The sequence below is a fragment of the Lethenteron reissneri genome, chromosome 49, assembly GCF_015708825.2.
Source record: "Lethenteron reissneri isolate LAM-NWPU_2019-01 chromosome 49, ASM1570882v1, whole genome shotgun sequence".
Taxonomy (NCBI): domain Eukaryota; kingdom Metazoa; phylum Chordata; class Hyperoartia; order Petromyzontiformes; family Petromyzontidae; genus Lethenteron; species Lethenteron reissneri.
In genome coordinates this window covers 2248149-2274931 of record NC_083827.1, presented here as the reverse complement: position 1 = coordinate 2274931, position 26783 = coordinate 2248149, and the positions used below count along the sequence as shown (strand labels likewise).

Below are 26783 nucleotides of genomic sequence, written 5' to 3'. Positions count from 1 at the left end.
TTGATGGTTCAGGACCAGAAATTTAATCCTCTTCCTCGTCTGACTAAAAAGTGAGAATGATTCTGGTGCATCAGGAATCGGCAGTCCTTCTCCGTGGGGTACTTGGCGTAAAGCTGATGGAATGTTTGGAAAATGCACAGTCCACTTTTTCTTCTTTGACACACCTTTCCCAACTGGAGGTGCCATGCAGAAGTAACAATTGCTGATATGATCTGTTCGCTCTCTCCAAATCATTGGTACTGCAAAAGCATAGATTTCCTTTTCCTGTTCAACCACTGGCGAATATTTGTTGTAAAGTGTTGAGGCATATGTGTGGGGCCCACATCTTGTCCTGATCTCCAATTTTGCAGCCAACATAAAGGCTTACTTAACCAGAGTGGCGATACTGTGCTTTTGTGGTGCCAACAGTCACTTCAACACAAACATAGCAGAAATTATCTGCTTTGTTCACACAAGTACAAGGCATCTCTGCTCACTTTGGCTAAACAGAAATGTGTCCCTTTGCAAAATCAAACACCGACAAATAAGAGAGCACGACACTGTATGATTTCTAGAGCTGATATAGGGCAATTTGTTCAGCAGAGGGATGTAAGCCTAGTTATGATTGCAATATCCATGACTTCTAGGAATGACATAATGCAATTCATATCATATATGATGCAATACCAGGTTCAGATTACATAATTCATTGTTTTTCTCAAAAAGCAAGTACTGTCCAAACCCAGTCATAGATTTATTCATAGATTCAGTCAAAGATGTATTTGAGTAATTTCTGGTTTAAATTGAGATCCCTTCCCTCCACTCAGCTCCACATCCTCCTGTACCACATCGCTCCATCTCTTTTCTAGCCTATGCCACGCCCGTTTAGCCCCCTCGATCTGGCCGAACAAAAGCTGTTTAGGCATGCGGTGGCTGGGCATACGGGCTACATGACTCAGCAAACGCAGCATTTCCTGCCGGAGCTCACCGATGGGGCTTTGTCCAGATATTTCAAGGATTTGTGAGCTCCTCACACAATCCAGCCTGGTTAAACCCAGGATGGATCGTAGGCAGGCCAGCCAAAATGTTTCTAACCGGCGAATATTTTCAATTAGGGGGGTCCACGTTTCACAAGTGTAGAGAAGGGAGGGAATGACTGTGACCGAGAAGACCTGAAGCTTCGTGCTGAGCGACAGACCAGGTAGCTTCCACACAGCGTTAGGCAACCGATGAAAAGATAATGCCGCTCAACTGATTCGGAGTGAGAGCTCTGCTGTCAAACCGGAGCCGGTCATAAGCACACTGACCAGGTATGGGAAACTCTCCACTCTCCACAACTGCCCTATCACCAATTGGGAGTTGTGGGGTTGGAGTGTCTGATGGTACAAAATTCCCAGGCAGGTGCTTAGTTTTGGTGGGGCTGATGGTAAGTCCACACATCTTAGTGACAAGCTCCAGGCTCAGCAGCAGCGCCTCTAACTCCTCCTGAGTAAACAGCAATTACCAAATCATCGGCATAAATAACGTGGTTGAGCACTAGGGAGCCATCCCTTGACCGCACCCGGGCATCGATCAGCCTCCCATTGTATCTGTACCAGATGGAAATTCCTCCGGTACAGTTATTGAAGGCTTCACGAACTACGTGGTCGAAATAGATGTTAAATAATGTGGTAGCCAGAGGACATCCCTGTCGCACTCACTCATTCCCTCTTAATTCATTCATATTCGCTCCCGCCCGGGCGATCCGATTCCTCGGTTGCGATTCCGTTGTGCGGCCGACGTCGCTCGCGGATTTTGGGAGGAATCGATTCACTGCGTCGCTAATCGCGTTATACGATTCCGCCGCGAGTTGATTCCTCACTCGTGCGGATAAAGCGGTCGCGCGGCGACACTGACAGTCCACACTGTACATCGACTGTACACGGACTAGTACACACTGTACATTGACTGTACACGGACACCGTGTACGCTACTCGTGCTACAGAGCTGAGTACGGACGACCATCACACTGTACGCGTCACTGGACAGTGCGTACTGTACGCAGCCTAACGTACTGTACACACGAGTCGGGACGCGCTGTAACAGTGTCCACGTAGGAGCTCACAAATCCTGATAACAACTTCATATATAGAGAACCGCAGAGCTCGGTCGATTGTTGATGGCCGCTCCTCACCGCGCGGCTGCTCCTGGATGCGGTTTCCACCGCGCGCCTCCGTGTCGTCTTCTCACACTCAGTGCATGCAACTTCTTTCGCACCGTACGTAGCCAACCGTGCTAATCTGAGGTTAGAAGGACAACAAACTAAACACAACAAGCGGTGAGCGAATCCTGTGCATTGGCGGCGCGTTACATACAAGTTGATATAATACAGCCTACCCGCATTACCTCACTACGCACTCTTAATACTGGTAGGAACCTCCTGGTTACACCAGCCCACAGGGGATTATTGTGTCCGTCCTTCGTGCATCAAATAATGGGAGGGGTGGGGCTGGGTGGAGAGGGGAGGGTGGGGAGGGGCTGGGTGGGGAGGGCTGGGTGGGGAGGGTGGGGCTGAGTGGGGGGGTGGGAGGGGTGGGACTGGGTGGGGAGGGTGTGGCTGGGTGGGGAGGGGCTGGTCACCCCGTGGTGCCCTTATAAAACTGAACGTTTAACCTACTCACGCCGGCTTGTGCCCGCCCTCACAGTCGGGCATATTTGCGGAATACACCACGCCGCCGTTGACCCTGCAGGCCATTGACCGAGCAACCCAACGTTCCTACCAGCTCCCTCTGCAGAAATGTGTTAACTCGCGCTGTGCATGCACTCATCAACCATTATCCATGCCCTGCTGGACGGCAGCCTCCCCAAGCCGTCAATATCCCTCACGATCCTGCTTTTGCCACAATCCATCGCCCTCTTGTGCATGAGCTTCTCCGGTCGCCCCATCTCCTGTGGTCATCCTTTCTGGCGCGTTATCTGCGTTGCCGATTATTCGCCACTCATCCATCGGCCATCCCTTTTGGTGAGGTGTCTAACCCAAGCCCATTTATTTCGTGTCTAATTTACAGAATCCCCGATTCCACGTGTTCCCCTGCTGTGCCTCGGTGTTATTCCAAGCATGCGCCTCCTGTCCTCGTACTTTTCAACCTTTTTTTCAATGCCCCTTTTGGTTTAATACGGAGGCTTTCGCGACCAATACCCATGATACGTACAGGTTTTTTGGGGGGGATGAGATCGACAAAACGCAAGCCCCATTCGGCGCGACGGGGCCGTACATAGATGGGCGGGGGAGGGTATTGGGCAGAGGTCGCAACCGGGTACCCGATACCCGTACCCTACCCGATACCCGGCTACCCGTACCCGGCCGGGTACGGGTACGGGTAGCCGTTTGCGACCCTGGTGCGGCCGGGTACGGGTACGGGTAGGCCGTGAGTCACTGGTGAGTAACCGTTTGTCGCTCATTTCGGGTAGGGTACGGGTAGGGAACGGGTACCCGTACCCGGCCGGGTACGGGTACCCATTTGCGACCCTGGTGCGGCCGGGTACGGGTAAGGAATCAAAACCCGTTTGCGACCTCTGGTATTGGGCCCGCAGACAAGTGGGGACCCCGCGTAGGGGGGAGGTGAATATGTACAGGGACGCCTCTACTTACGAACATCCAACTGACGAACTTTCAGAGATACGAACAAACGTCGAGTTGCCTTTACAACCACCGGCGCAATAGATTGCGGTGGTGCCATCTACATCTGCAGAACATGAAGAACCAGTGGCATATACATCTACGGGAGATTATGCAACCTTTAAAGCCATTCCCCGTGTTTAGTGTCCATGCTCTACAATATTTTTGGAATCGCCGGGAGGAAAGTTGGACTTACGAACAAATCGACTTACAAACAGACCTCTGGAATTCTAGATTTGAAGTTTACGTGACTGCAAGGGTCCATACTCTTTGTTTTCTTCGGTAAGTCACGTAGGTAAAAAATAAAATAAATTTAAATGAAAACAAATTAAACTAATGTATTTGTTTTCATTTTAATTTATTAAAACAAATACATTAATTTTTTTCATTTTAATTTATTTTATTTTTTACCTATGTGACTTACCGAAAAAAACAAAGAGTAGACCTCTGGAACCTAACTCGTTCGTAAGTAGAGGAGTCCTTGTATATGTTTATGTGGGGGGGTGAGAACAAACATACCAAGGGGAGACCAAGGATAGAGGGAAGGGGGGGTTATCCAATGCTCTTCATCGCAGCCTAAGTTCCCGTCCATGTTTCGGGTAAATGCACCGATTAAAAACGTTAATGAGCCACAACGGCATATACATACTTATCAGTGCCTACCTTATTACAGACCAATTCATCCTCCAAAGTCCCATCACAAGGAAGAATCAAACAAATAGAAAAAAAATTCCCCGTATTGAAACGGTTGTACAACGTATGGACCTGAAAACTCAATTTTCCTGTACAAGAATACAGGTAAACCGTATGGGCTGACAGGTATTCATATGGGTTTCGCTATACAGTGTTTCTTTTTTTTTCAAAAGCACTGAATCTTGCTCTTGCTAGCCCACCCGGTTCGCTTTCAATAATTGCCATTGATTTTCATGACACACTCGCTTGTGTTTTTCGAGCTTTTCAACACCCATTTTGTTGTAATTTTACAGGTTAAATGCACATGTCTGCATATACCGCGTGGATATATTAATACAGTTGAAGACTACAAAGCATGGTTCTGTCAATATTTGAGCTTATAGTATTTAATAAACACATGACTGAGAGACAAGTCGGTGTGAAAGATGGTTTATTGTCGTGCAGTGGTGCCTTCTCTGGTCTGCAGACGTCATTGCTGATTGAGACACGTTCTGGGGAAGGAGGAGCTGTCTCGTGAGGCAGCCGACAATGATGTGCCTTGAAGGTAATCTGCCCTTCACTGATACTCCTCTGATACCACGTGGCTTCCATTGATCACAGTCATTCACCGTCTGCCATGTATGCATGATGAACTTCTTTTAGCGCCGTACATAACCAACTGTGCTAATCGGAGATGCAGGGGAAGGACAACAAACTAAACACAAAATATTATGACCCTTGCAATCGCTGAATTTCTCAAAGAATAGGAAGGACTCATCGCTTCTTTATTACTAGCACATGTTTATACATACAGACTCAATGACCAGACATCATGAGCTAAATATTCACATGGCAATGCATTGTAATTGTAACAATTACAAGTTTATAAATGTTAATATCCCCTGGGATGTTGTTCAGTCACCTACAATATTAGCAATTTCCCATGAAATCGAACATTTTAGAAGGGAAATAAAGGAGGAAATGGGAAAAATACGTTTTTTTACTTTTCTTATGCTATTCGTTGTAAACGGTTGCACTTTATTTTGCGCGCGGTTGCAATTTATTTTGCTCAGTCGGTGTGAGCTGCTGCGGTCGTGACAGGTTTATTTTTTGTATTCCTGTTGCTCTATGCTCCCTGTACCGTTTCGGATCTACTGTAATGTGAACTGATGCCTACTTTATTGGTGGTGATATTGTCACGTAAAATAAAGATTGATTTATATACTAATACACTGCCACATGCACAGTACATCGAACATGATTGAATATAGAAAAAATCTCTCAAACGATGGTCTATGAAAGAAGTGCGTGTGGATTTTAAAAGATGGGATGGCCGTTGTATTGCACAGATGCGTACACAGAGCAGACACAATAATGCATCACGAATGTGTCCGGCTAAGTGAGATTCTACCTTCCTACAGACCTGGAGGTGGAGCTGGCGTGTGTGTCGTCTGAGCTGGACAGAGTCGGGACGCAGATCCAGGAGTTGGTGGAGCAGCAGGAGCTGCTGCTGGAGCGCAAGGCGAGCATCCAGAACAAGATCAGCAAACTCCAGCGCAAGCAGAGCAAAGAGCAGAGCGGCTCTGCGGACAGCGCTCGCGCTGCAGAGAAGTGGGAGCGAGAAGGTGAGGCCCACGTGCTCGGCCAAAAACTAAACTATTTTTATTTTATTTTACCAGGTAAGGGGCCATCCATTTAGTACGTATGCATGGAGGGGGGGATGTTAACCCAAATGCGTACACTTGCGTATGGGGGGTCTACTGATAATGTACGTATGGATAGGAATCGGGGTGGGGGGGGGTGGGTGAAGCCTCAATAATTTGTCTACATTGGCCTTCAAATGAGTTAGATAGTCCGGCAGTGGAATATATGTTTGCTTAAACACGTCGTTTCTGCGTGGATTAAATATCTGCCGTTTTATAGGAAATGGGGGGGGGGGGGGGGGGGGGGGGGGTGCGTCAAGCGTACGTACGCAGGTGGGGGGGTGTAAAAAGTATGCATGGGTACAGGGAGGGGGGGAGGGGTTAAGTTTTGACAGATTTTTGCGTATGTACTAAATGGATGGCCCGAATGCCTGCTGAGCTATATAGCTCTTTTGCAGAAGCGACCTGGTCACAAACTATAGCTCATTGAAGTGGCTTATCACGTGGAAATTTATATCAGCCAAATACTCTAAACGCATGTTTCTAAATGTGGAGGGCAAAACCGGAGGACCCAGAGAACAATCCACGCGACTACGGGAAGAACATGCAAACTCCAAATATACAGGCGTCAGGGTCGGGATTGAACCCATGACCTACTGTATATCAGTCATAGATTTATTCATAGATCCAGTCAGATGTATTTTCGTCATTTCTGGTTTAAACTGAGATCCATTCCCTTTTTAATTCACTTATCCTCCGCCATTCCCAAGTCAAGGGTCGTATATACTGACCCAGCAGCATATCTTGAAAACTAGAGCCAATCAAACATTTTAAGCATCATTTTCATTCTCAGTGACCCAGAATTAGTAAAGTTGGACTACATTTATTTCGGAAGCATTTTGGCTGTAGACCCGTGTAATCAGGCCACCATTTGTCTCTCCACATGAAATAAGTATTTTTTATTCAGTCAGCTGGTGGGATTTCTGGGCCAATATTATCCAGCAGCATTGGACCATTCTCAACCTTTTGGTTTTTATCCGTGGTTAGGAATGTTGAACAAATATTGGTGGATTGTCAGATGTGATGGTCAAGAGCACTTAAATCTTCACAAGAGGGCTCTGTAAAAAAAAAATAGGACTTGGGTATTGTTGTGGATCATAATGATAATTAAATAAACGGTGGACATCGTGCCAAACAACACGCAGCAAAACCCTAAACACATCGGGGAGAATTAAAGAGACCCATCCCCATTAAACAAACGTGATCTCCCAGCACCATTCATTATGCTTGGGCTGATCCTTTAGGGGATCTAAAGTGGAACTAGCTGCACAATCTATTACCTAATGCAGTAATGTCTCTACTAACCCCAACTGTTATCGGTGACTCTGTGCCAACTTGATGTGAATTGCAGATTTTTCGTGGTCAACCAAGTTGAAATGCACCCTGCGCGAAGTGTTCAAGATGGACAATTTTCGATCTCTGCAGCTGCAGGCAATGAATGCCAGTATAGCCGGCCACGATGTGTTTCTCATCATGCCAACAGGAGGAGGAAAAAGTCTCTGCTACCAACTGCCAGCACTGTGCTCGAAAGGTTAGCTGCTATTGACTAAGTGTGCATGGGTTTTTTTTGGCATTCACCAACCCACACTCACCGGATAATTTGGGCGCCCGTGTTCGTTCTGGTGAGATGTTAATAGCAACACAAGATTAACTGTTTACGTTTAACTTAACATGGCATTTGTTGCAGCCTTTATTATACTTCATAATATATTTTTTGGTTAGGCCACGTAATGGTCTGTCCAAATTTGTGTCGTTAAGTCCCCCCACCATACAACACAGCTAAACAAATGAATTGTCCTGTGTATCATTCTTTAACGCACCAATCATTATTATTTCAGCTTGCCGGTAAGAATAAGAACAATTCTCACAACTAAATGTAGCAATTAAGGTACAATTGCTCAATTTGATTGTGTGAATTGTTTACAGTTGTACTGTGCATGCATTGGATGTAAAATTTGCCTCTTTGCGCACACTCTTGTTGGCAGAATTTGTGGCCAGGAACCTGGCGACAAATAATAGCTTAAGAAAGTTGCTTATCATATGTGGGAATTTATAGTAGCAGCCAAATAATCTAAACGCATGTTTCTAAATTTGGAGGGAAAAACCGGAGAACCTGGAGAAATATTAGATTTGAAGCTTTCGTGACTGCAAGGATTCATACTCTTAGTTCTTTCGGTAAAGTCATGTAGGTAAAAAATGAAATTAAAATTAATAAAAATAAAACAATAAAATCACGACGTTTCGGAGGCAACACAAGTCTCCGTCATCAGGTGGGACCATCACAGCCAGATTTGCTTATTTTAGGCGAGGGAGATAACATCTTGCCACCATGGCGCCCTAACCACTTAGAGTTGAAACTAATGATTGAATCAGAAGGAGGACAAATTGTTACATTTCTAATATCACGAGTGACGTGATTGTTCACTGGCATCCTTCCGTGTTTATGTAGGATTCACTTTGGTGATTTCCCCACTCATCTCGCTGATGGAAGACCAAATTATGGCGCTGGAGCAACTAAAGATCCCAGCCGCCATGCTCAGTGCCAGTAGCACCAAGGTAACGTTGATATTCCATCCAATGCCCGATTTTTATCTCTGTATTATAGATTATGTTTATGGAAACCTCCCTGACCATTGTGTAGTGACTAACTCGGAGACGATAATAGTTGGAGGCACTTCTTTATTAACAAGCACCATCAGGGTTAACACTTTATAATTAGTCCGTCTATTGTCGGCGACGCTACTCAGTCAGGACAGTTGGTAGGCTGCCTGACTGGTGACGCCCCGAGATGATGAAGACGGAGACAATGGCAAGAAGGATGGTGTAGACGAGAAGAATGGTGACGAAGACGTCAGCAGCACGACGGGGATTCCACTCCGCACAACAGCCCCGAGGTCCCCTACAGGGGCCCTTCTTATACTCTCAGCGTGGCCGGGCTTTGCTCCCATAAGCCGCAGATCCCCTTCCCTGCCAGCAGCCAGCGCTATGCTGCTACATTACTATTCTATGCCACTCCATCACTGCTCCCCCTCCCCCCGTGAAAAAAAAACAGCCGTCCCGGCTGACATCAATCACCTATGTAAATGGGAACTGCACAAATGTGCTAACACAACAAAGCTAACATAGAGGAGTAACGAATTCTAGGCAAAATCCCTCGACAACGAACTTGAACCGCAAGGAAGTGAACAATGGAAAAGGGGCGGGTTATCGAAAGGAAACACTTTTCGAGCGGGTCCTCGCCGCCGAACCCCGAGCTGGGACAGGAATAGATGTGCTGGGGACCCCCGGGACAATACGCAAATGGCCTAACAGGCGCGGCCCCTCCCGGGAAGAAGATAGCAACTGGTCCGTCACCCCTGGTCTGTCCTTCGGAGGCGCTGCCAGTGGGTCTGCGGGCGTCAGGCGCTGGAATCCTGCGGGCGATACAATGGAATCCTTCTGAGGCATAACCTCCGGAGTTGCTCGCCCCAGCTCGTCGGCCACGTTAGACACCCGGCACTCCTAGGAGGAGATGAACTGTCCACACAGGGCAAAATATTTGGCTTCAACCGAGACGGGTGCATAAACCAGCGCCAGTGACCGACCTGTATACGCACGCATTGCGGCCTTTTAACCTCAATAATCTCAACAGGGCCGTGCCACGACCGGTGCAATTTTGGGGACGTACCCAGGGGCACCTGAGGACAATGCAACCACGCCTTGTCCACAGCGGTTCATGGGGTCCTGGACTCCCGTTGCCCTACAAGTTTTTCATTTGCGTCCTGTCATTTAGCCGAATTCCCTCGAGACGCTTCCCGCATCTCCGTCAGCCGCCTAATCGTGACCTGCATGGGCATGGGCATAACGGACTTCTTTTTGCCCAGGTCCATGCCTAACTGAGCCTCCATGGGGGAGGTCACTTTCCCTCCCATACATGAGGTAAAATGGAGAGAATCCTGTTGAGGCATGAGGGGCCATCCTATACGCAGCCAGGACACCTGGAATGTGTAAGTCTCAGTCCGACTGTGCCTCGTTAAACCTATTTGCACATCATGGACGTAAGAGTCCTGTGTAAGCGCTCCATCATCCCGTCCATCTGGGGATTGTAGGGCGATGTCCAGATTTTTTTCATTCCCAGGGAATCGCACACCTCCTTTAACAATTTTGAAGAAAAATGTTGCCCCTTGTCTGTAAGGAGTTGTTCCAGGGCCCCTGTGTCTAAAACGTACCCATGTAAAAATCCGTCCATAATGGATGCGGCCGACTGATCTGGCAGAGGCCACGGCACCAGCCACCGGGATAGGTATTCCACCCCGACGAGGAGGAATTTATTTCCCCTCTGAGTGGTGGGAAACGGCCCGAGGATGTCCAGAGCAACCAGCTCGTAAATACGAGACACCGCGATGGATTGTAACGGCGGCTGGACCTGCCTCGGCGGCGGCTTGCGTTGTGCGCAGTCAGTGCATCCCCTGACCATGTGGTACACATCATCCCGGGCCAAAAGAAGTCACGCTTCAGTGTCACTGCAGTTTTACGCACCCCAAGGTGCATTAATTTCACGTGGACAGCCCGTGTAAGTTTACCCCGCAGAGCAGTCGGCATTACAATGCAATGACGTTGCAGCTCCTCATCCCACCTCATCAACAGCACATCATGGAGGAAGGACTATGAGGGACATTCCCTCTGGCACATTTTTACTACTCCTTGTCCCAACGCGACGCCACAACTTTAACAAGGAGGCATCCTCTACCTTGAGGCATCCCCATTCAACGTGCGTGAGACCAATTGTGTTGTCACAAGGAGCAGTTGTCGCGGGTGGTGGAACATCGACGGATGCCACAACAGCACACAGCAATTCCGTAGCCGATGGTTTACATCGGCCAGCACCCATTAGACATGCACACTGGTCCCTCGGTGGTAACCGGGACAGCGCATCCACGTTGCAGTGACGTACACCCTTCCTGTAGGTGACCGTGAAGGAGTAGTCTTGCAAAATTTCTAACCAGCGGGAAAGTTGGCCAGAAGGCTGATCAATCCTTAAGGCATATTGAAGAGCCGCGTGGTCCGTACGCACGATAAAGTTGCGTCCGTAAAGGTACAGCCTATACTGTTGCACAAAGTGCACTATGGCCAACAATTATCTGCGCATCACGCAATAACGCTGCTCTGCAGGGGACGGCACACGGCTCCCATAAGCCACAACCCTTTCCGCACCATTCACGACCTGGAACAGTACAGTGCCGATTCCGGTGTCGCTGGCATGCGTATCCAACACAAAGGGCAGAGAGAAATTAGGTATCCAAGGGGAGGCGCATTGGCGAGGCCAAACGCGGCCTCCTCCCCCCACCGAAATTTCTGGCCCTTGGCAGTAAGCACGTGGAGCGGCTTAGCGATCATCGCGAACGTGGGGACGAACCGGCGATAATGCGATGTGAACCCAACAAGACTGCAGACTTCACCCACCGACGTGGGGGTTGGCCATGTGCGCACGCATGCAATTTTGTCGGGATCCTTGGCTATCCCGGACTCGCTAACAATGTGGCCCAAATACCGCACCGATGTTTGCAAAAGATGGCACTTCTGTGGTTTAAATTTGAGATTAGACGCTCGCACCCTGATAAACACTGAAATGTGCACCCGAACACAATAACGTCACCTAAGTAAATAAGGCACGAGTCCCATTGAAGACCTGCCAAGACCAATTTCATAAGCCGCTGAAACATGGCCGGAGCAGAGTGAAGACCCATCGGGAGGCAGTTGAGTTGAAACAACCCTTGTGGTGTTCGGAACGCGGTTTTAGGCCTGGATCCTTCATCCAAGGGCAGCTGCCAAAACCCCAACAACAAGTCGAGGGTCGAGAAAAAATACGCACCCGACAAAGCGTCCAAGGAGTCATCCATCCGCGGGAGCGGGCACGCATCCGCCACAGAAACTTTATTTAATTTTACGGACGTTGATGCAAAAATGCAGACTCCCATCCCGTTTTTTAACCAAGATAATGGGAGCCCCTCACGAACTGGTGGAAGGGGAGATAATGTCTGCGGCCAACATTTCTTCAACTGCCTGGCGAACGTGGTCCTTCTCCTTGGGACTGAGCCTGTACGAATTCTGCCATATTGGGGCAGCGTTACTCGTGTCGATGCGATGTTGCAATAGTGACGTGCGTCTAATATCAAATTTCCCCTGGCTAAAAATATCCTCATTCTCGGAGCAAGGCACGCGACTCGCCCTGCTGTTCCCCGGACAATTTAGAATTTTCCCCACACAACATGTCCATCCAAGCCCCATCCGACTTGCCTCCCCACTCCACTGTGGCAACGACCTCTGCAGCCCCCTCGCGGGCCTCCTCACAGCGCGCGGCCATCGCGTGGGCCAAAACTGTACCCGCTTGGACCACCGCAGCCCCCAGCCCAATGTTCAGCACTTGCAAAAAGCGGGTTCTTTGTGTGCCCCTTCTTTGACCTTTCCCTTAGATCCCCTTCTAGTCTATAACCTGGCCTGCTGACGTCAGGGCTGCCGTAAGCTGCAGATCCCCTTCCCTGCCAGCAGCCAGCGCTATGCTGCTACATTACTATTCCATACCACTACACTTGTGTGGCATCGTAAGCATGTTAAACTTGGATGTGGTTGGTGTGAGGTCACAAAAAGACAATGCAAGTTCGTTCTTGCTATCATCTTGTGGGGGAGAGTAAGAAGGTTTACCCGATGAATTTAAGTTGTAGCCTCAGTTTTTGAGAGAGAGGAGATGTTGAGAGTCAAATGTCCAGTTTTAATTATTCAGTGTGGTTTTGTTATATTCTGGTATTTAAGTCCGAGGAAGTTATTTAAATTTGGAATTGTATGCCATGTTCTAATGTGGAACGAGTGTTTCACTTTCCAAAAGATGTGCGCTTCATAATTGGTGTCATGAAATGCAACAGAACTACGAGACTTTCCATTGTGTCAGGTGGATTGTTGTTTGCTTGAAAGAGGCCCTTTGAAAACACTGGTTTTAAATTCTGACGGTGCTTTGTGTTTGAACGTCCTCAGGAGCATGTAAAGACCGTCCAAGCAGCCATGATTTCCAATGACCACGAGCTGAAGCTGCTGTATGTGACGCCGGAGAAGATCGCCAAGAGTAAGATATTTATGTCGAAGCTGGAGAAAGCTTACAAGGGCGAGCGCCTCACTCGCATCGCCATCGACGAGGTGCACTGTTGCAGCCAATGGGGGAACGACTTCCGGCCCGGTGAGCAATTTGTAATTATATACTATATTTATTTTCATTTCGTGACTTGCTTAGCTTTCTTATACATTGCACTCCTATCTGTTTATGTATTGTTTGTTTGTTGTAATGTTCTTACTCGCCCCTAACTGGGCATCTGTCAAAAAGAGCTTCTTAGCTCATCGGATTCCTCCAGGATAAATAAAGATTCTGATTCTGAGCGCACTCGTGTCCATCGCGACAACGACAGCCATTATTCGCCACTAAGTGGTGGTGATGTCACCACGGTGCTTGTGCCAGGCTAGGTGAACCTTGAGGCCACATGAAGTGTCAAAGGCTCGCTGGCAGGAGGTCATGGGACAGACTTAAGTGCCATGGGTTAACTGAGATGACTGGCTGATGCATCACCTGTGCTTCCCACTGTGCCGACTCGATGCGTATTAGCCACCCGGCACTCCGCTCCTTGCTATTTCGCTGTTGTTGGAGGGCGATTGCCTCCAACTTCCCACTAGCTTGCTTCACAGGCTTCCTCCAAAAAGGCCGATCTTGACTCCGCTGGTACCAGTCATTGACAAATCCAAACAGCTCCACATCCTTCTGTACCGCATCAGCTCATCTCTTCTCTCACGCATGCATACATATAGAGAGTCAGGAGAGGTTTCCGCTTTACCCCAACATCGCCTCAAAGATCCATGACCAGGGCTACCTGCACCACAGTATTCCTGCGCCATTCCGGACCATGCCCCACACCGCACACACGTGGCTGGCTGAAAAAATTATCTCCTTGAATTTTTAGCTGATGATAGAAACCTGTATGTATACATACATTGTATCACCAAACTTCAAGTTATATCTTCTTGGTTCTTTGGGTAAAGTCACGTAGAAGGGAATTAATAAAACAATAAAAATAAAACATAATAAAACAATTCTCACGACGTTTCGGCCACAACGCAAGCAGCCGTCCTCAGGTGAAGAAACAGGTCTGTCGGGAAGACAGCGGCTGAATGACACGCCCCAGGCTTGGAGCGTCTATTTAAGCTAGGTTGGAGCGAGAAGGAGCGCCTTAACAAAATAATTTGCATATCAATAGGAATTTAGCATATTTATGGGAAATGCAGATATGGGATTAGTACTACTTGTGAAGTGCGTAGGAGGTGGAAAGGGGGTTTTAAGTCATTATGCCCGTGCATTATGCAGGATTAACAGAATCAAAGGGAGGGGGTAGGAGTAGCATTAATGAAGTGAAGGAATGTTAATAGTATGTAGCTGCAGTAAATCAACCACCACGTAAACAACTAAAGTATAAATTACATAGTATCATCAGTATACTAAATATATTCTCCAATAAGCTGATCTACTAACAGTAAGTAATACATTATAATTATGTGTCGCAAAAATATAATGTGCTTCCAGCTAAACTTTATTCTCTTACATCACACGGGTCTACCCCCTGCTATATACTGCCATAGACAAACCCAACATTAAATGATATACTGTATTACTATACACCACCCTATAACTTATACATTGTATTATTCTACCCACCCTACTGTATATCACACCGCTGTATATTCACTATACAATTACGATACTATATATTACTTTATACATTGTATTAAACATTACAATGTTATACTATTTATTATTATACAATCCGCTATACACTATACCATTGACCGTCACGTGAAAGATACTAAGAGGAAGCAACGAAATATGTCAATGGGAGAGTGGTGGTAGGAGGCTTGCAGCGGAGCAAAGAATCCATTCCCTGCGGAAAATACAAGATATATAGTCAATGCCAGTGAGTGGACTGCGGCATAATGACTTAAAACCCCCTTCCCACCTCCTACGCACTTCACAAGTTGTATTAATCCCATATCTGCATTTCCCATAAATATGCTAAATTCCTATTGATATGCAAATTATTTTGTTAAGGCGCACCTTCTCGCTCCAACCTAGCTTAAATAGACGCTCCAAGCCTGGAGCGTGTCATTCAGCCGCTGTCTTCCCGACAGACCTGTTTCTTCACCTGAGGACGGCTGCTTGCGTTGTGGCCGAAACGTCGTGAGAATTGTTTTATTATGTTTTATTTTTATTGTTTTATTACTTCCCTTCTACGTGACTTTACCGAAAGAACCAAGAAGATGAATCCCTGCAGTCACGAAAGCTTTAAATCGAAATTCAAGTTATATCTTTAAACTTTAATTCTCGCACCTACACACTGAAATAATATAGCTTCCGCAGTATTTGGTCCGAAGATGGTCCAGTGTCTGAATTGTTTGCCTCCTAGAATAGCACGGTTGGCTACATATGGTGCAAAAGCAGTTCAATATACATGTATATTTAAAATGAAAATAAGTTAACTCTTGAATGAACTGCATGAATAGAATAACCTGGAGTCTAAATAGCTGAATCCAGTCAAAGACCCAAAGCCCTATAGTGGGAAAACATAAATCGGGATAGCGGCGAGCACAAGAACAGACCGTGGAGGTCGGTTGTCAACTTTCAATATCATGGATATACTCTTTAAAACGTTTAGCTTCATTTGAAATGCCAGTGATGTGTGTTTTTAAACACAATTGTTGACCACAGGCCCAAAGGTTCACAATGTCCAGCTGCCAGAACAAAGAGCACAATCAAAATTCGAATGGTTAAGGGTTCATGGAGTGACAAGAGGTTGGGAAAATAGATAATGAGAGGTAATTCCAAAGTGGAGCAGTGTGGTGCGTTAGTCAGTGCGTTGTATGTATGTGTAGTGTCGTCTGTCCATGTGGGTGGCGTGCGTCGAACACACAGTCGGCCGGAGATGAAGTGGTCGCAGGAGGCACCGCTCTGCCCTCTTTTATTCGTTGTTGTTGCCGAGCTCACGCCACCACTCGGGCCCCCTGTCTCTCTCACACACGACCCAGTTGCCGTGCGCCCCATCCCAAACACGACCCTGTCCACGTTGCACCGATGGCATCAACTGGGACAGCCAACCACTGTCCGGCCGCGCAATGATCGGGCGAAGGCGGCAGCGACGAGGGCAGCCTAGAGCTCTCGCTCCCCGCTGCTTATATTCACCTCGGCGCACCTTGGCACTGCCCTAGCCACGCCTCCCTTCTCGAATCCTCAAGAGGCTTACAGGGGCTTCTACACGAGGTCTATCATGACCCTTGTCCCAGTTCTTCTGCCCTGCCGGCACACCCGTGTATATGCTCAGCGGCATGTGCGCTAAGTGCCCACCTGCAGTTGCTGCTGCTGTCCAACAGTCAGCGCTATCTCACTACATCACCCCCCCTCCGTTAAAAAAAACAGCCGTCCCAGCTGTTAACATGGTAGCAGCAAATGCCGGCAGGCAGGGCAACACCCTTAACCCGAGGAACTTCAACAACAAACCAAAAAATCCCTCACAATCCCATTACAACCGCAACATATCCCGCTTCAACAACACATTCCACTGCTCCCCGGTGCCCCCCCAATAACAAACCAACACTTCCCTGCATGGCGTCCTCGAACTCGAGAATCGGCGACTCCCTGAGAGTCCCCCATCTGCAAATCGGTGATCCCCCATACACAAGCGGCGTCTCTGAATCCGTGAACCGGCGACTCCTTCACAGCCCCCCATCCGCGAATCGGCGACCCTTCCCACACACACGCGGCACATCGAGCTCGCGAATCGGCACATCGCCTCCGTTTCATATTTTACCCAGGCCCTTAACCCCAACACCCCTTCACCCCCCGAGTCCCCTCTCAGTGCAAGGGAGAGTCCCCCTAATCGGGGATGTAGTTCACGTGATCCGGTCCATGGCGCCGGTCACGCCTGTCCCAGCAGGGTCCTGCACCTCTGGAATCCGGAGGGCCAAGAGACGATGGAGACGGAGTCCTCGGCTCAAAGGGCGTGGCCCCTCATCGCTCGGCATCGCCCACCGGGTCCAGTCCCGGAGGCCTCCCACTTGGCGGTCTCGGTAGGCCCCAGAGACCCGGTCCGATGAGGCTTAATGAGCACGGGTGACTCTTCAATGTCACTTGTCACCCCGGCAGTCCGCAGCAGTGTGGCCCGACCGACCGCACACGAAGCACTTTAGCGCGGCTCTCGATGGCAGAGGGAGCTGCTCCCACCGCGGGTCAGGCGTGGTGCTGGCCACCCATCCCGTCTTGTGCCATGGCGGCCTTCATAGGTGGTCGCTAACAGCACTTGCCTCAACAGTCTGTTAAGGCTACATGGGGAATCTTTATATTTTTTGTGTTAGAAGCAGAACAAATTTAACTGTTTGGGTGTGTGTGGCTCGGTGGTATAGATTACAAGGTGCTGGGCATTCTGAAGAGACAGTTCCCCAAGGTGCCGCTGCTGTGTCTCACCGCCACGGCCACCAGCGTGGTGCTGGACGATGTGAAGAGCATCCTGGCAGTGCCCGGCGCTCTCTCGTTCACCGCCTCCTTCAACCGCCCCAATCTCCACTACCAGGTCAGAGCATTCATCATAAACAGTTCTCACAATTACGAAGTGGAGCGGTTGCTTTCGTCTGCTATAAACACTGCTAAAAAGCATGTTGTGGGTTTCAGTTCAATGGAAAGGTGTGAACATTCACACTTAGAAATGTAAACTTTTAGGGGTGCATTTGTATGAAAATACATTGAACAAGCCACCCGGGTGTGCTGTTATTAGAGGATTCAACACACAGGGTTACGGATGCGAGTTAAATTGCAATCATGAGTTGAGTCAGTCCATCATCGCTGCAAGGTCATTAAAATCGATGTATCACTACTAATGAGCTGGTAAGCACACACTAAGACCAAACCTTTATTTAAATTACCACAGCAAATTTCAATGAGAAAACTAAACCCAGAGAAAAGAACATTAGATTTTTTTGTACGCATGAATATGCAAATGTATTAAGACACAAAAACTCAGTATTGCCTCTTTGTGTGAATTCAATATTAGTTGCATGGATAAATTTACCTCTGCCGTGGTAATTATACAACTAAAACTATAAAACTATTTTCATATTACCAGGTAAAGCTCACTGAGCTATATTAGCTCTGTTTCAGAAGTGACCTGGTCACAAATTATAGCTCAACAAAATGGCTTATGTGTGTAAATTTATAGCAGGCAAATTTTTGAAACGCATGATTCTAAATGTGGAGAGATAAACCGGAGGACCCGGATGAAAATCCACACGACAACGGGGAGAATATGTAAACTCCAAATATAAAGGCGTCAGGGCTGGGATCGAACCCCCATGACCTCCTCCATACCAGGTGAGGGAGTTAACATCTCGCCACCGCGGTTCTCCAAATGTGGAATTTACCTCAGTGGCTTGGGTACCAAGAGAGAGACGAGTCATGCACTTCTATGTTGATTTGAAGCTTTCGTGACTGCAGGAATCCATACTCTTTGGTTCTTTTGGTAAAGTCATTATTTTATACCTACGTTACTTTACCGAAAGAACCATAGAATACACTTCTTTGTTTTTATTGCATTCACACTAATACAGAGGCATGGAGGTGTTTTAGGTGACAGAAGCTGATTAGATTATATCAGCATCCTTTGCATACCAAGATGACATCACGATTCCTGCAAGTGTTTTGCGTGCAGCCTGACAAAGCTACCGGCTTAAAAGGCCTGAACATGTGGCCTCATTTGTTTTGGGCAGCAGCAGGATAATGGTTTCATTTTTATTAGGACTCATCAGTACAGTAGAGCCGTTATAAGGTACCTGGATTACATTGGTTAGCTTGAGGTTTTTGGTGTATTTATTTTCTTCATATTTATTTCTATGTCTCCCAATTGTATTACAACTGTGCTATCGGTGTCATATCATGAGTTGAAGTAGTTTCCTCTGTGCAGTGTGTTTCCAATAAATAGTAACTCGCTGCTGTGAGATATAAAATGCTGCATAGCAATGTTCAACTATGGTGATATATTGGCTTGATTTGACATCGCAGGTTCATCGGAAGCCGACCAAATTTGAAGACTGCATGGAAAACATGGTCAGGCTCATTAACAAGAAATACAAAGGCCAGTCAGGTACTCATTGTGTCCCACAGCAATAGGGGTTGCAGCACACTTTATTTATATTGCCTTTATTTAAATCATTTGGATTTATCGTGCATATAAAAAACGGACAATTTTGGCAACATTGAATTCCGTGATGGCTGTAGGGCTATCACTTTGAGTAAAGCACAGAGAGCAGGCAGTTTCATAAGTTACGTGTATCTGAAGTGCATGTGTGTGTGTGTCATGCCCAGTGGGGAGCGGCAGTGTAGCAGGTAGCACGCTGTGCTACGAACCGGACGACCCGAGTTCCATTCTCGCTCACCGCCAACGCCAGTGACGATTATCTGAACCGGTCCTGGACCTCCCCTAGGTCGACTCAGCCTCAAACGAGTACCTGGTGTGGTTTGTAAACATCGCCACTTGGGAGACAAAGGCAGCCGGGCATAGTGCTGGCCACCTACCCCCTTGCATGCTGTGCCTGCTTTCATAGGGTGCTCGCTAACAGCACTTGCCCCAACAGTCTGCTAAGGATATACAGGGGATCTTTGTCTTTGTTGTCATGCCCAGGTATCGTGTACTGTTTCTCACGAAAAGACTCCGAGGAAGTGGCAACAGCTCTCACTAGTTTGGGCGTTGGTGCTGGCTCTTACCACAGCGACATACCAGCTGATCGCCGCAGCAGGTTGCACCGCCACTGGACCAGCAACCGCTTGCAGGTGACGATTACTCCGTACACCGGCGCTTCGGCAGCGTGCACCGCCAGTCAAAGACTCCACTTATCCTTACTATTTCTCGCTGGTGGCTTCCATACCATGCCACCTTCATCACAGGGGTAGGGACTAGGCTTCCCTTGATCCCTCTGGCCTGTATAAGACAGTCTGTAGATAGCCTGCAGGTCTGTATAACATCTCTACTGTCGCAAGACACCCCTGGAATTGAGCCTCACAGCTTATTGGGCATTTCCTGCTGAAATAAATATATTATCTTTATATAGATATATAGGTTGCCCGTGTAGGTCGGTGATCTCAATAAAGGGAGCAATGACCAATGACTTGAGTCAACAGCGTCACGTGACAGGTGGAACCATTGCGAGACAAAGCACGGGTGTAATGTGATCAGGAAGCGTTTGTTATTATTGCGTCACTTGTTATTTGTTTTTGTTTGTAAAGGATAACGTACAAGGGTGCACAGCCATGAAATGCACAGCCTGGTCACATGAACAAGAGTGAGAAATGCTCGGTGGTCTAAGCTACTCGACTTAAAATCAATGAATAAAAGGTTAAATTAAAGAAGTAAAATACGTGGTAAATGCTTCTGGAATGAAATGCCTCTGACAAAATGATGAACACTTGCTAAAGACGTAGGTTGTGAGGCCTGCATATTTTGCTTATGAAGCAATCAGAAGTACAATTAGTCCAATCAGAAGTACGCTTAGTCCTGTACTTGAAACCTGCATACACGCTTTTTAAATTAATGTTCGAATCTGTGTTTTATTTTATCAGGTAAGGCCCACTGAGCTGTATAGCTCTTTTTCAGAAGCGACATGGCCACAAATGATGTTGCAACGAAGTGGCTTATCATGTAAATATATAGCAGCCACTACTCTTAAACACACGTTTCTAAATGTGGAGGGAAAAACCGGAAGACCCGGAGAAAGATTCACACGACCACGGGGAGAACATGTATACTCCAAATATACAGGCATCAGAGTCGGGATCGTACCCACAACCCTGCTGTATACCAGGCGAGATAGTTAACATCTCTTCACATTGGCGCCCGTGCTCAGAACAGGTTCACAACGCCAAGCTGCCAGCAAAATACAGCACTATTGAAGTTCTAATAGAGTTAATATGTGTTTTGAAGTAGCACAATAATGAATGCCGGCGTTCATGCCTTGGTGGTGGGGGTGATGGTGGTGAGATGGCACCAAAAGTTGCACCAAAGCTTTACAAAAAAAAATCACAGCTTTGATGTTGCCTTTATTGACCAGTGAAATGCTGTAAATGTGTAGTGAGTCCAACTGAGTCGCAGACGTTGTCTTGGGAGCAACACTATTTATTACATCAACTCAACACAACATAACGTAACCTACACTCGGGTGTTGAACGCCCGTCTAACCACGCTACGGCAGAACTAAACACGGTCCCGCAATCCCGGTCCGGATCACGAGCTGGGTCCCGGACCACGTGGCTAGAGGCTTCTTCAACCCGACGTGGATCTTCACTCACACAGTCAAGAACCCCGAGCCCCACACGGGGCCCCCGTTATATCGGCTTGGGCTGAGGCTGGCTCCACCTCTCGCCCCGCCCACCTTCTCGATCTCTCTGGCCCTTTCCCGAAGGCTCCCGAAAGCTCTTCTATACCACGTGACCACCCAGCGGCCCCTGTCCACCGGTGGCCCCCCTCCAATATCATCCGGTCACGTGTCGGCAGGTCAGCCAGCGTGTCATGCCCCAACGTAACCCTGGCTGGCTGACATTCTCTCTCGCTCCCTCACTGGGAGCCCGCACCGCACATTGTACGTGGTGCCTCTGCGCAAACCAGCGCTCACCCAAGCCCCGCTAGGGCCGGTACTACGCCCAGTAACCGGGCTGCACATAATGACAACATACTATTCGCCAGTGGCCTCGCAAGCCTGGTACCACACAGTGACATTCACAGTCACTACAAATGTTTTAATGGAGTTAACTTGCTTTGAAAGTGAACTGTGACACTTTGCTGCACGCAGGTTGTGGTGGCAACCGTGGCCTTTGGCATGGGCATAGACAAGCCGGATGTGCGCTTTGTGATCCACCACTCACTGAGCAAGTCCATGGAGAACTACTATCAGGAGAGCGGCCGGGCAGGTGATGATGCATCTCACTCGCAACCCCTCCTGCGGGCCGCCATGTATACCATTACGTAGACTATTTTTTTACCATACCGTACGATATAAATTTGTAACTACAATATCAATGCAATACCAATTTAACACTACGACGATTATCGAGATATTGTTTTCTCGTGAGGTTGTAATTGTACTTTATGTTTGTATCGGTTTTGTGCTTTGCTGTACTTCCGGTATAAATAAATGTTAATCTTATTTGTTCTTAGTAGTAGTGCCTTCTAGCTGTTCTAAATAAGGCCATCATAAACCACGCTTTCCCATCTCGACCTGCAGGGCGGGATGGTGCCCCAGCAGACTGCGTGCTTTACTACAGCTTTCAGGACGTGTTCCGGCAAAGCCAGATGGTGTCCATGGAGCGCACGGGCCAGGAGAAGCTCTACGGGATGGTGGCGTACTGTCAGACCTACAACAGGTGCCACCTCGAAAGTCCCTTTGCTGTGATGTCCTCAAACTCACTCGTAATCTTACGCTCAAATTGAGAGTTACGGACATGAGCTGGATGTGAGCCCAGTGGCTCACAGGGCTAATTCTATGTCAGAGCACTGAGCCAGTACTCTTCTTGGTTCTTTCGGTAAAGTCACGTACAATGGAAATAATAAAATAATAAAAAGAAAACATAAAATAAAGGATGGAAATAATAAAAATAAAACTATATAAAATAATTTTTATTTTATTATGTAAAATTTTTATTATTTTATTATTTCCATTGTTTATTTTATTATGTTTTATTTTTATTTTATTATTTTCATTTTACGTGACTTTACCAAAAGAACCAAGAAGATGTATCCCTGCAGTCACGGAAGCTTTAAATCGAAAAATTGAGCCAGCACTGTCGAGGAACCGAGGTTCAAATCTGGGTTGCCAACCATGATTGAACCAGATCTTAATTACAGTGAGTCTCAACCCAGTCATCAATGACTACACACACAAAAAACTAATTTAATGTGTTTATTCACGTCATTTGGCATGTTTCTACTGAATATAACACACTATGTTGGCATGAGAGGAACATATCTCGACCAGGCCACTTGACAAGATGCAACGTTCCCAGTGATGATAAGAGCCAACTGAAGTAGTTTGTTGATATCACACGGGGTGATACTCTGCTTTCGGCAAGAATTTTGAAAAATAACTTCACATAATAGCAAACGTGATAAAAACAAACAGGTTCTAACGTGCAACAAGACAGTGGTAAATTAATGAACAGCAGATATGTAATAATGCATATAACACAGTAAAAACAGGATTCAGCAACAACAGTAACCAAAACTAAGGGACAAACCACACGATCAGGATTTTGTTCTAAGGATGCTTCGCAGAGTTTCCAGCAAAACGTTGTAGCCAATTGTTGAATTAAATTCAGTTCACAAGTGCGTTATATGCTCGTACCCTTGACGTCATTTTGTTTGCATTTTCGGGTGGTAGAGGGTCTTACGACCCAAATGTCCAGTTCAGAAGTGGCCTAACCTAAAATGTATTAATTAAAGTAAAATATTCAGATACATAAATAATATTCCAAAATGAAAGAGTAACACAACTGGAATACAATTTAAATCTCAGTGATGTGGCAATTTGCGATTAGATTACATTTTAAGTTTATTTTTTATCTCAGTTCCATGGACATTGTTTGATAGTGACCGTGTTATTTTAACGGATGATGACAATGACGATGTTTGCACAGGTGTCGGCGGAGTCTGATCGCCGAGCACTTTGACGAGGTGTGGGACGCCGCGCAGTGCGACCGCATGTGCGACCATTGCAAAGGGGGTGTCGGTAGGCTCCCATTGGCTCTCGCTGTACACACATACACATACAAATTACATTTGTAATTTTCTATACGCAGACCTGCATGTACATCTGGCTACACATTTAAAATTACAATAGGATAGGTCTGGACTGATGTTAATATTGGATATTGGATCTGTAGTATGACAGCACTTGGGAGTTATGCAGCCACGTGTGTCAAGTCATGTACAGTACGTATAGACAAAGAACCCCCATATAGCCTTAACATGCTGTTGGGGCAAGTGCTGTTTGAGAGCACCTATGAAGGTCCGGCACGATACCCGAGGGGGTGGGGTGGCCAGCACCATGCCTGACTGCCTTTGTCCCCTAGTGGCAATGTTTACACACCGCACCAGATACTCATTTGAGGCTGAGTCGACCGAAAGGAGGCCCAGGACCAGTTTAGATAATCATCACTGGTGTTGCCCTGAGCGAGCATCGAACTCGGGTCGTCAGATTTCGTAACGCAGCACTGCTAACCTTTACACTACCGATCCCACAACAGCATTTTTGCCAAGCCACTGCCAGATGAGGGCCTCCCCATAGCTCGTGAGGGTTATTTCTCCAAATTAAGCTGGTCAGTGCAGATTGTCGTGTTGTTTCGCGGGGAGTTCTCTGAACGTGTGAATGGAGTGGTGGAAGCGAGTGGCATGTTATGGAATATATTCGTTTTGTGTAGTGGTGGTGAGTGGCGTGTCATTGTGCATTCTCTCCACGTGTGTAGGAAACTAAACACTATAAGCTATTTTATTTTTTCACCAGGTAAGGCCCTCTGAGCTATATAACTCTTTTTCATAAGTGACCTAGCCACATATAAAGGCATCAGGGTCCGGATCAAACCTACGACCTTCTGTATACCAGGCAAGGTAGTTAACATCTCGCCACCATATAGTGATGCAGGTGAGTGGCGTGTCGTTGTGGAATCTCTCCACGTGTGTGCGTAGTGGCGGAAGAGGCGAGCGTGGTACGGCAAGCACGCGGCCTCATCGCCATCCTGCGGCACGCCCAGCAGAAGCAGGAGAAGCTCACGCCACTGCGGCTCCTCGAGGCCTGGCAGGGCCGGGGTGCAGTGAAGCTCCGAGTCTCGTCGGTGCCAACTCCGTCGTTCTCTCAGCAGGGCTGCGAGATCATCGTGCTGCAGTTGCTGATGCTTGGCTACATCAGGTAAGAGGGAGTGAGTTGGATTCGTGATTATTTCACTCCGGTTCTCTTTCGGACCCTGCTGCCGTGCACGGACCTGTTTTCCTGTGCACCCTTTTATCATTCAAACACGTTTTTTTACTCGTAGGTTTTCCCAGCCAATATTGAAATTCACTAGTTTTTTTGGGTTAAACCACATAGTAAAACCCTCCACCTAACTACGTGTACAAGCACTTAACACAACAATACGTTTCAGCTTCACTGGTAGGTTGAAGAACAAGCCTTACAACCACATTTTCAATTAGATTAATTTGGCTTTGAGAATTGTTTAACTTTGATGACAAAATATTAAATACATGAATCTCTGTTATACTCATTTTTGGTGCCACATTTGGTATGTTTGATAAAACAATGCAAGGAAGATCACAACTTACGAGAACGGCATATTTTATGAGGAACGAGATTGTCCTTTATAAATAAGGTGACTCAATAAAATGCTTCCTTTTGTTCCATCCATCTGCAGCTCGGGTGAGAAATGTAGCCTATAAAGCCCCCCACAAGATCGGTCGATGGGCATCAACATCTCACCTTGTTGTTGTTGTGCAGGGAAGAGTACAGCTACACGCCCTACTGCGACCATCTCGTACCTGGTGGTGGGTCAAAAGGCGCGGCTACTAGACGACCCTGACCATGCCCTCTCCCTGTGGCTTCCCAGTTCTACAAAAACTCCAGCCAAGGTGCCTTGTGCTCGCTCGTGCACTTACTCACTCACTCGCGGCCATTCTCTGGTTATTGAAGACAATTCCCATAGGGCATCGTAAACAACTCTTTAGAAACATGCGCTTAGTGCTTGTCCATATGATAAGCCACTTTGTTGAGCTATCGTTTGCAGCCAGGTTGCTTCTGAAAAAGAGCTATATAGCTCAGTGGGCCTTACCTGATAAAATAAGAAAAAGTTTAAAAGGATAGTTTTACAACTTTCCGCAGGTATTCTACCCTCTCATTTAGGCCTTCCGTCACCAGGCTCTCTCCTGGCTCTAGATGAAGGGAATGATACAAAAACAAATTCCAGCTCACAAGTGGAATAACTTTAATTTTGCCAAGGCATTTTATTCAAATGCAATACCTCAAAAAATTATTCATTTATAAAGTGATATGGCTTTTAAAAGCCTTGTAATATTAAAAACCACAATACTAACTCATACACAGCCTGTAATATGCACGGTATGTTGGTATTAAGATTTTGTTCCTCCCAGAGTTGTCCACTGCCCTTGCCTTCGCTTGCATTACCTGGATGACTTTGCATCCTCAAGAGCCAGACCTCCCTGCGTGTTGGAGGTCGGTGCGAGGTCTCGGTGTTTTAAGTAAATCGATCAAAGTGCGCTCGCGAACCCAGAAACGCTCATTCGTGATTCGCGTAACAGGCCTGAAGCCTGTGTGATTGTAACGGTGTCTTTACCACGTGTTTAAACAGGCGGACTCTGGTCACACCGCGAGCGGCCACAGCTAGCGGCGCGAAGAACGCGAGCGGCACAGCTAGCGGCGCGAAGAACGCGAGCAAACGCGCCTCTTCCGAGGGGAGCTGCGGCAAGCCCAAACGGAGCAAAGCCAGCGATGTCATCCTGCTGGAGTGATTCTGGATTCAGGCCACGCTAAAACTCCTACGACTGTAGCGAGAAGTCAAGTCACCCAAATGCTACCTTTCCAGTGTCCAGGAAGGTGTTATTTAAACCCATTTTTTTAAATATTGGAAATGTTAATTTTACATTGTTTTCAGAATAACCTACAATGGCGTC

The 26783-nt window shown here is 47.1% G+C and overlaps 1 protein-coding gene across 1 annotated transcript; it reads left to right on the top strand.

Moving 5' to 3' along the window:
- Positions 1-1833: 1833 nt before the first annotated feature.
- On the top strand, positions 1834-26708 carry LOC133354953 (ATP-dependent DNA helicase Q1-like). The gene is given in 16 exon segments (XM_061572179.1): positions 1834-2296; positions 4797-4874; positions 5731-5934; positions 7364-7543; positions 8462-8568; positions 13021-13219; positions 17476-17642; positions 19124-19205; positions 19743-19891; positions 21904-22021; positions 22336-22474; positions 23744-23835; positions 24792-25011; positions 25594-25618; positions 25620-25724; positions 26462-26708. Coding segments are annotated over 15 exon segments (1839 nt in total). The 5' UTR covers positions 1834-2296; positions 4797-4858; the 3' UTR covers positions 26498-26708.
- Positions 26709-26783: the final 75 nt, after the last annotated feature.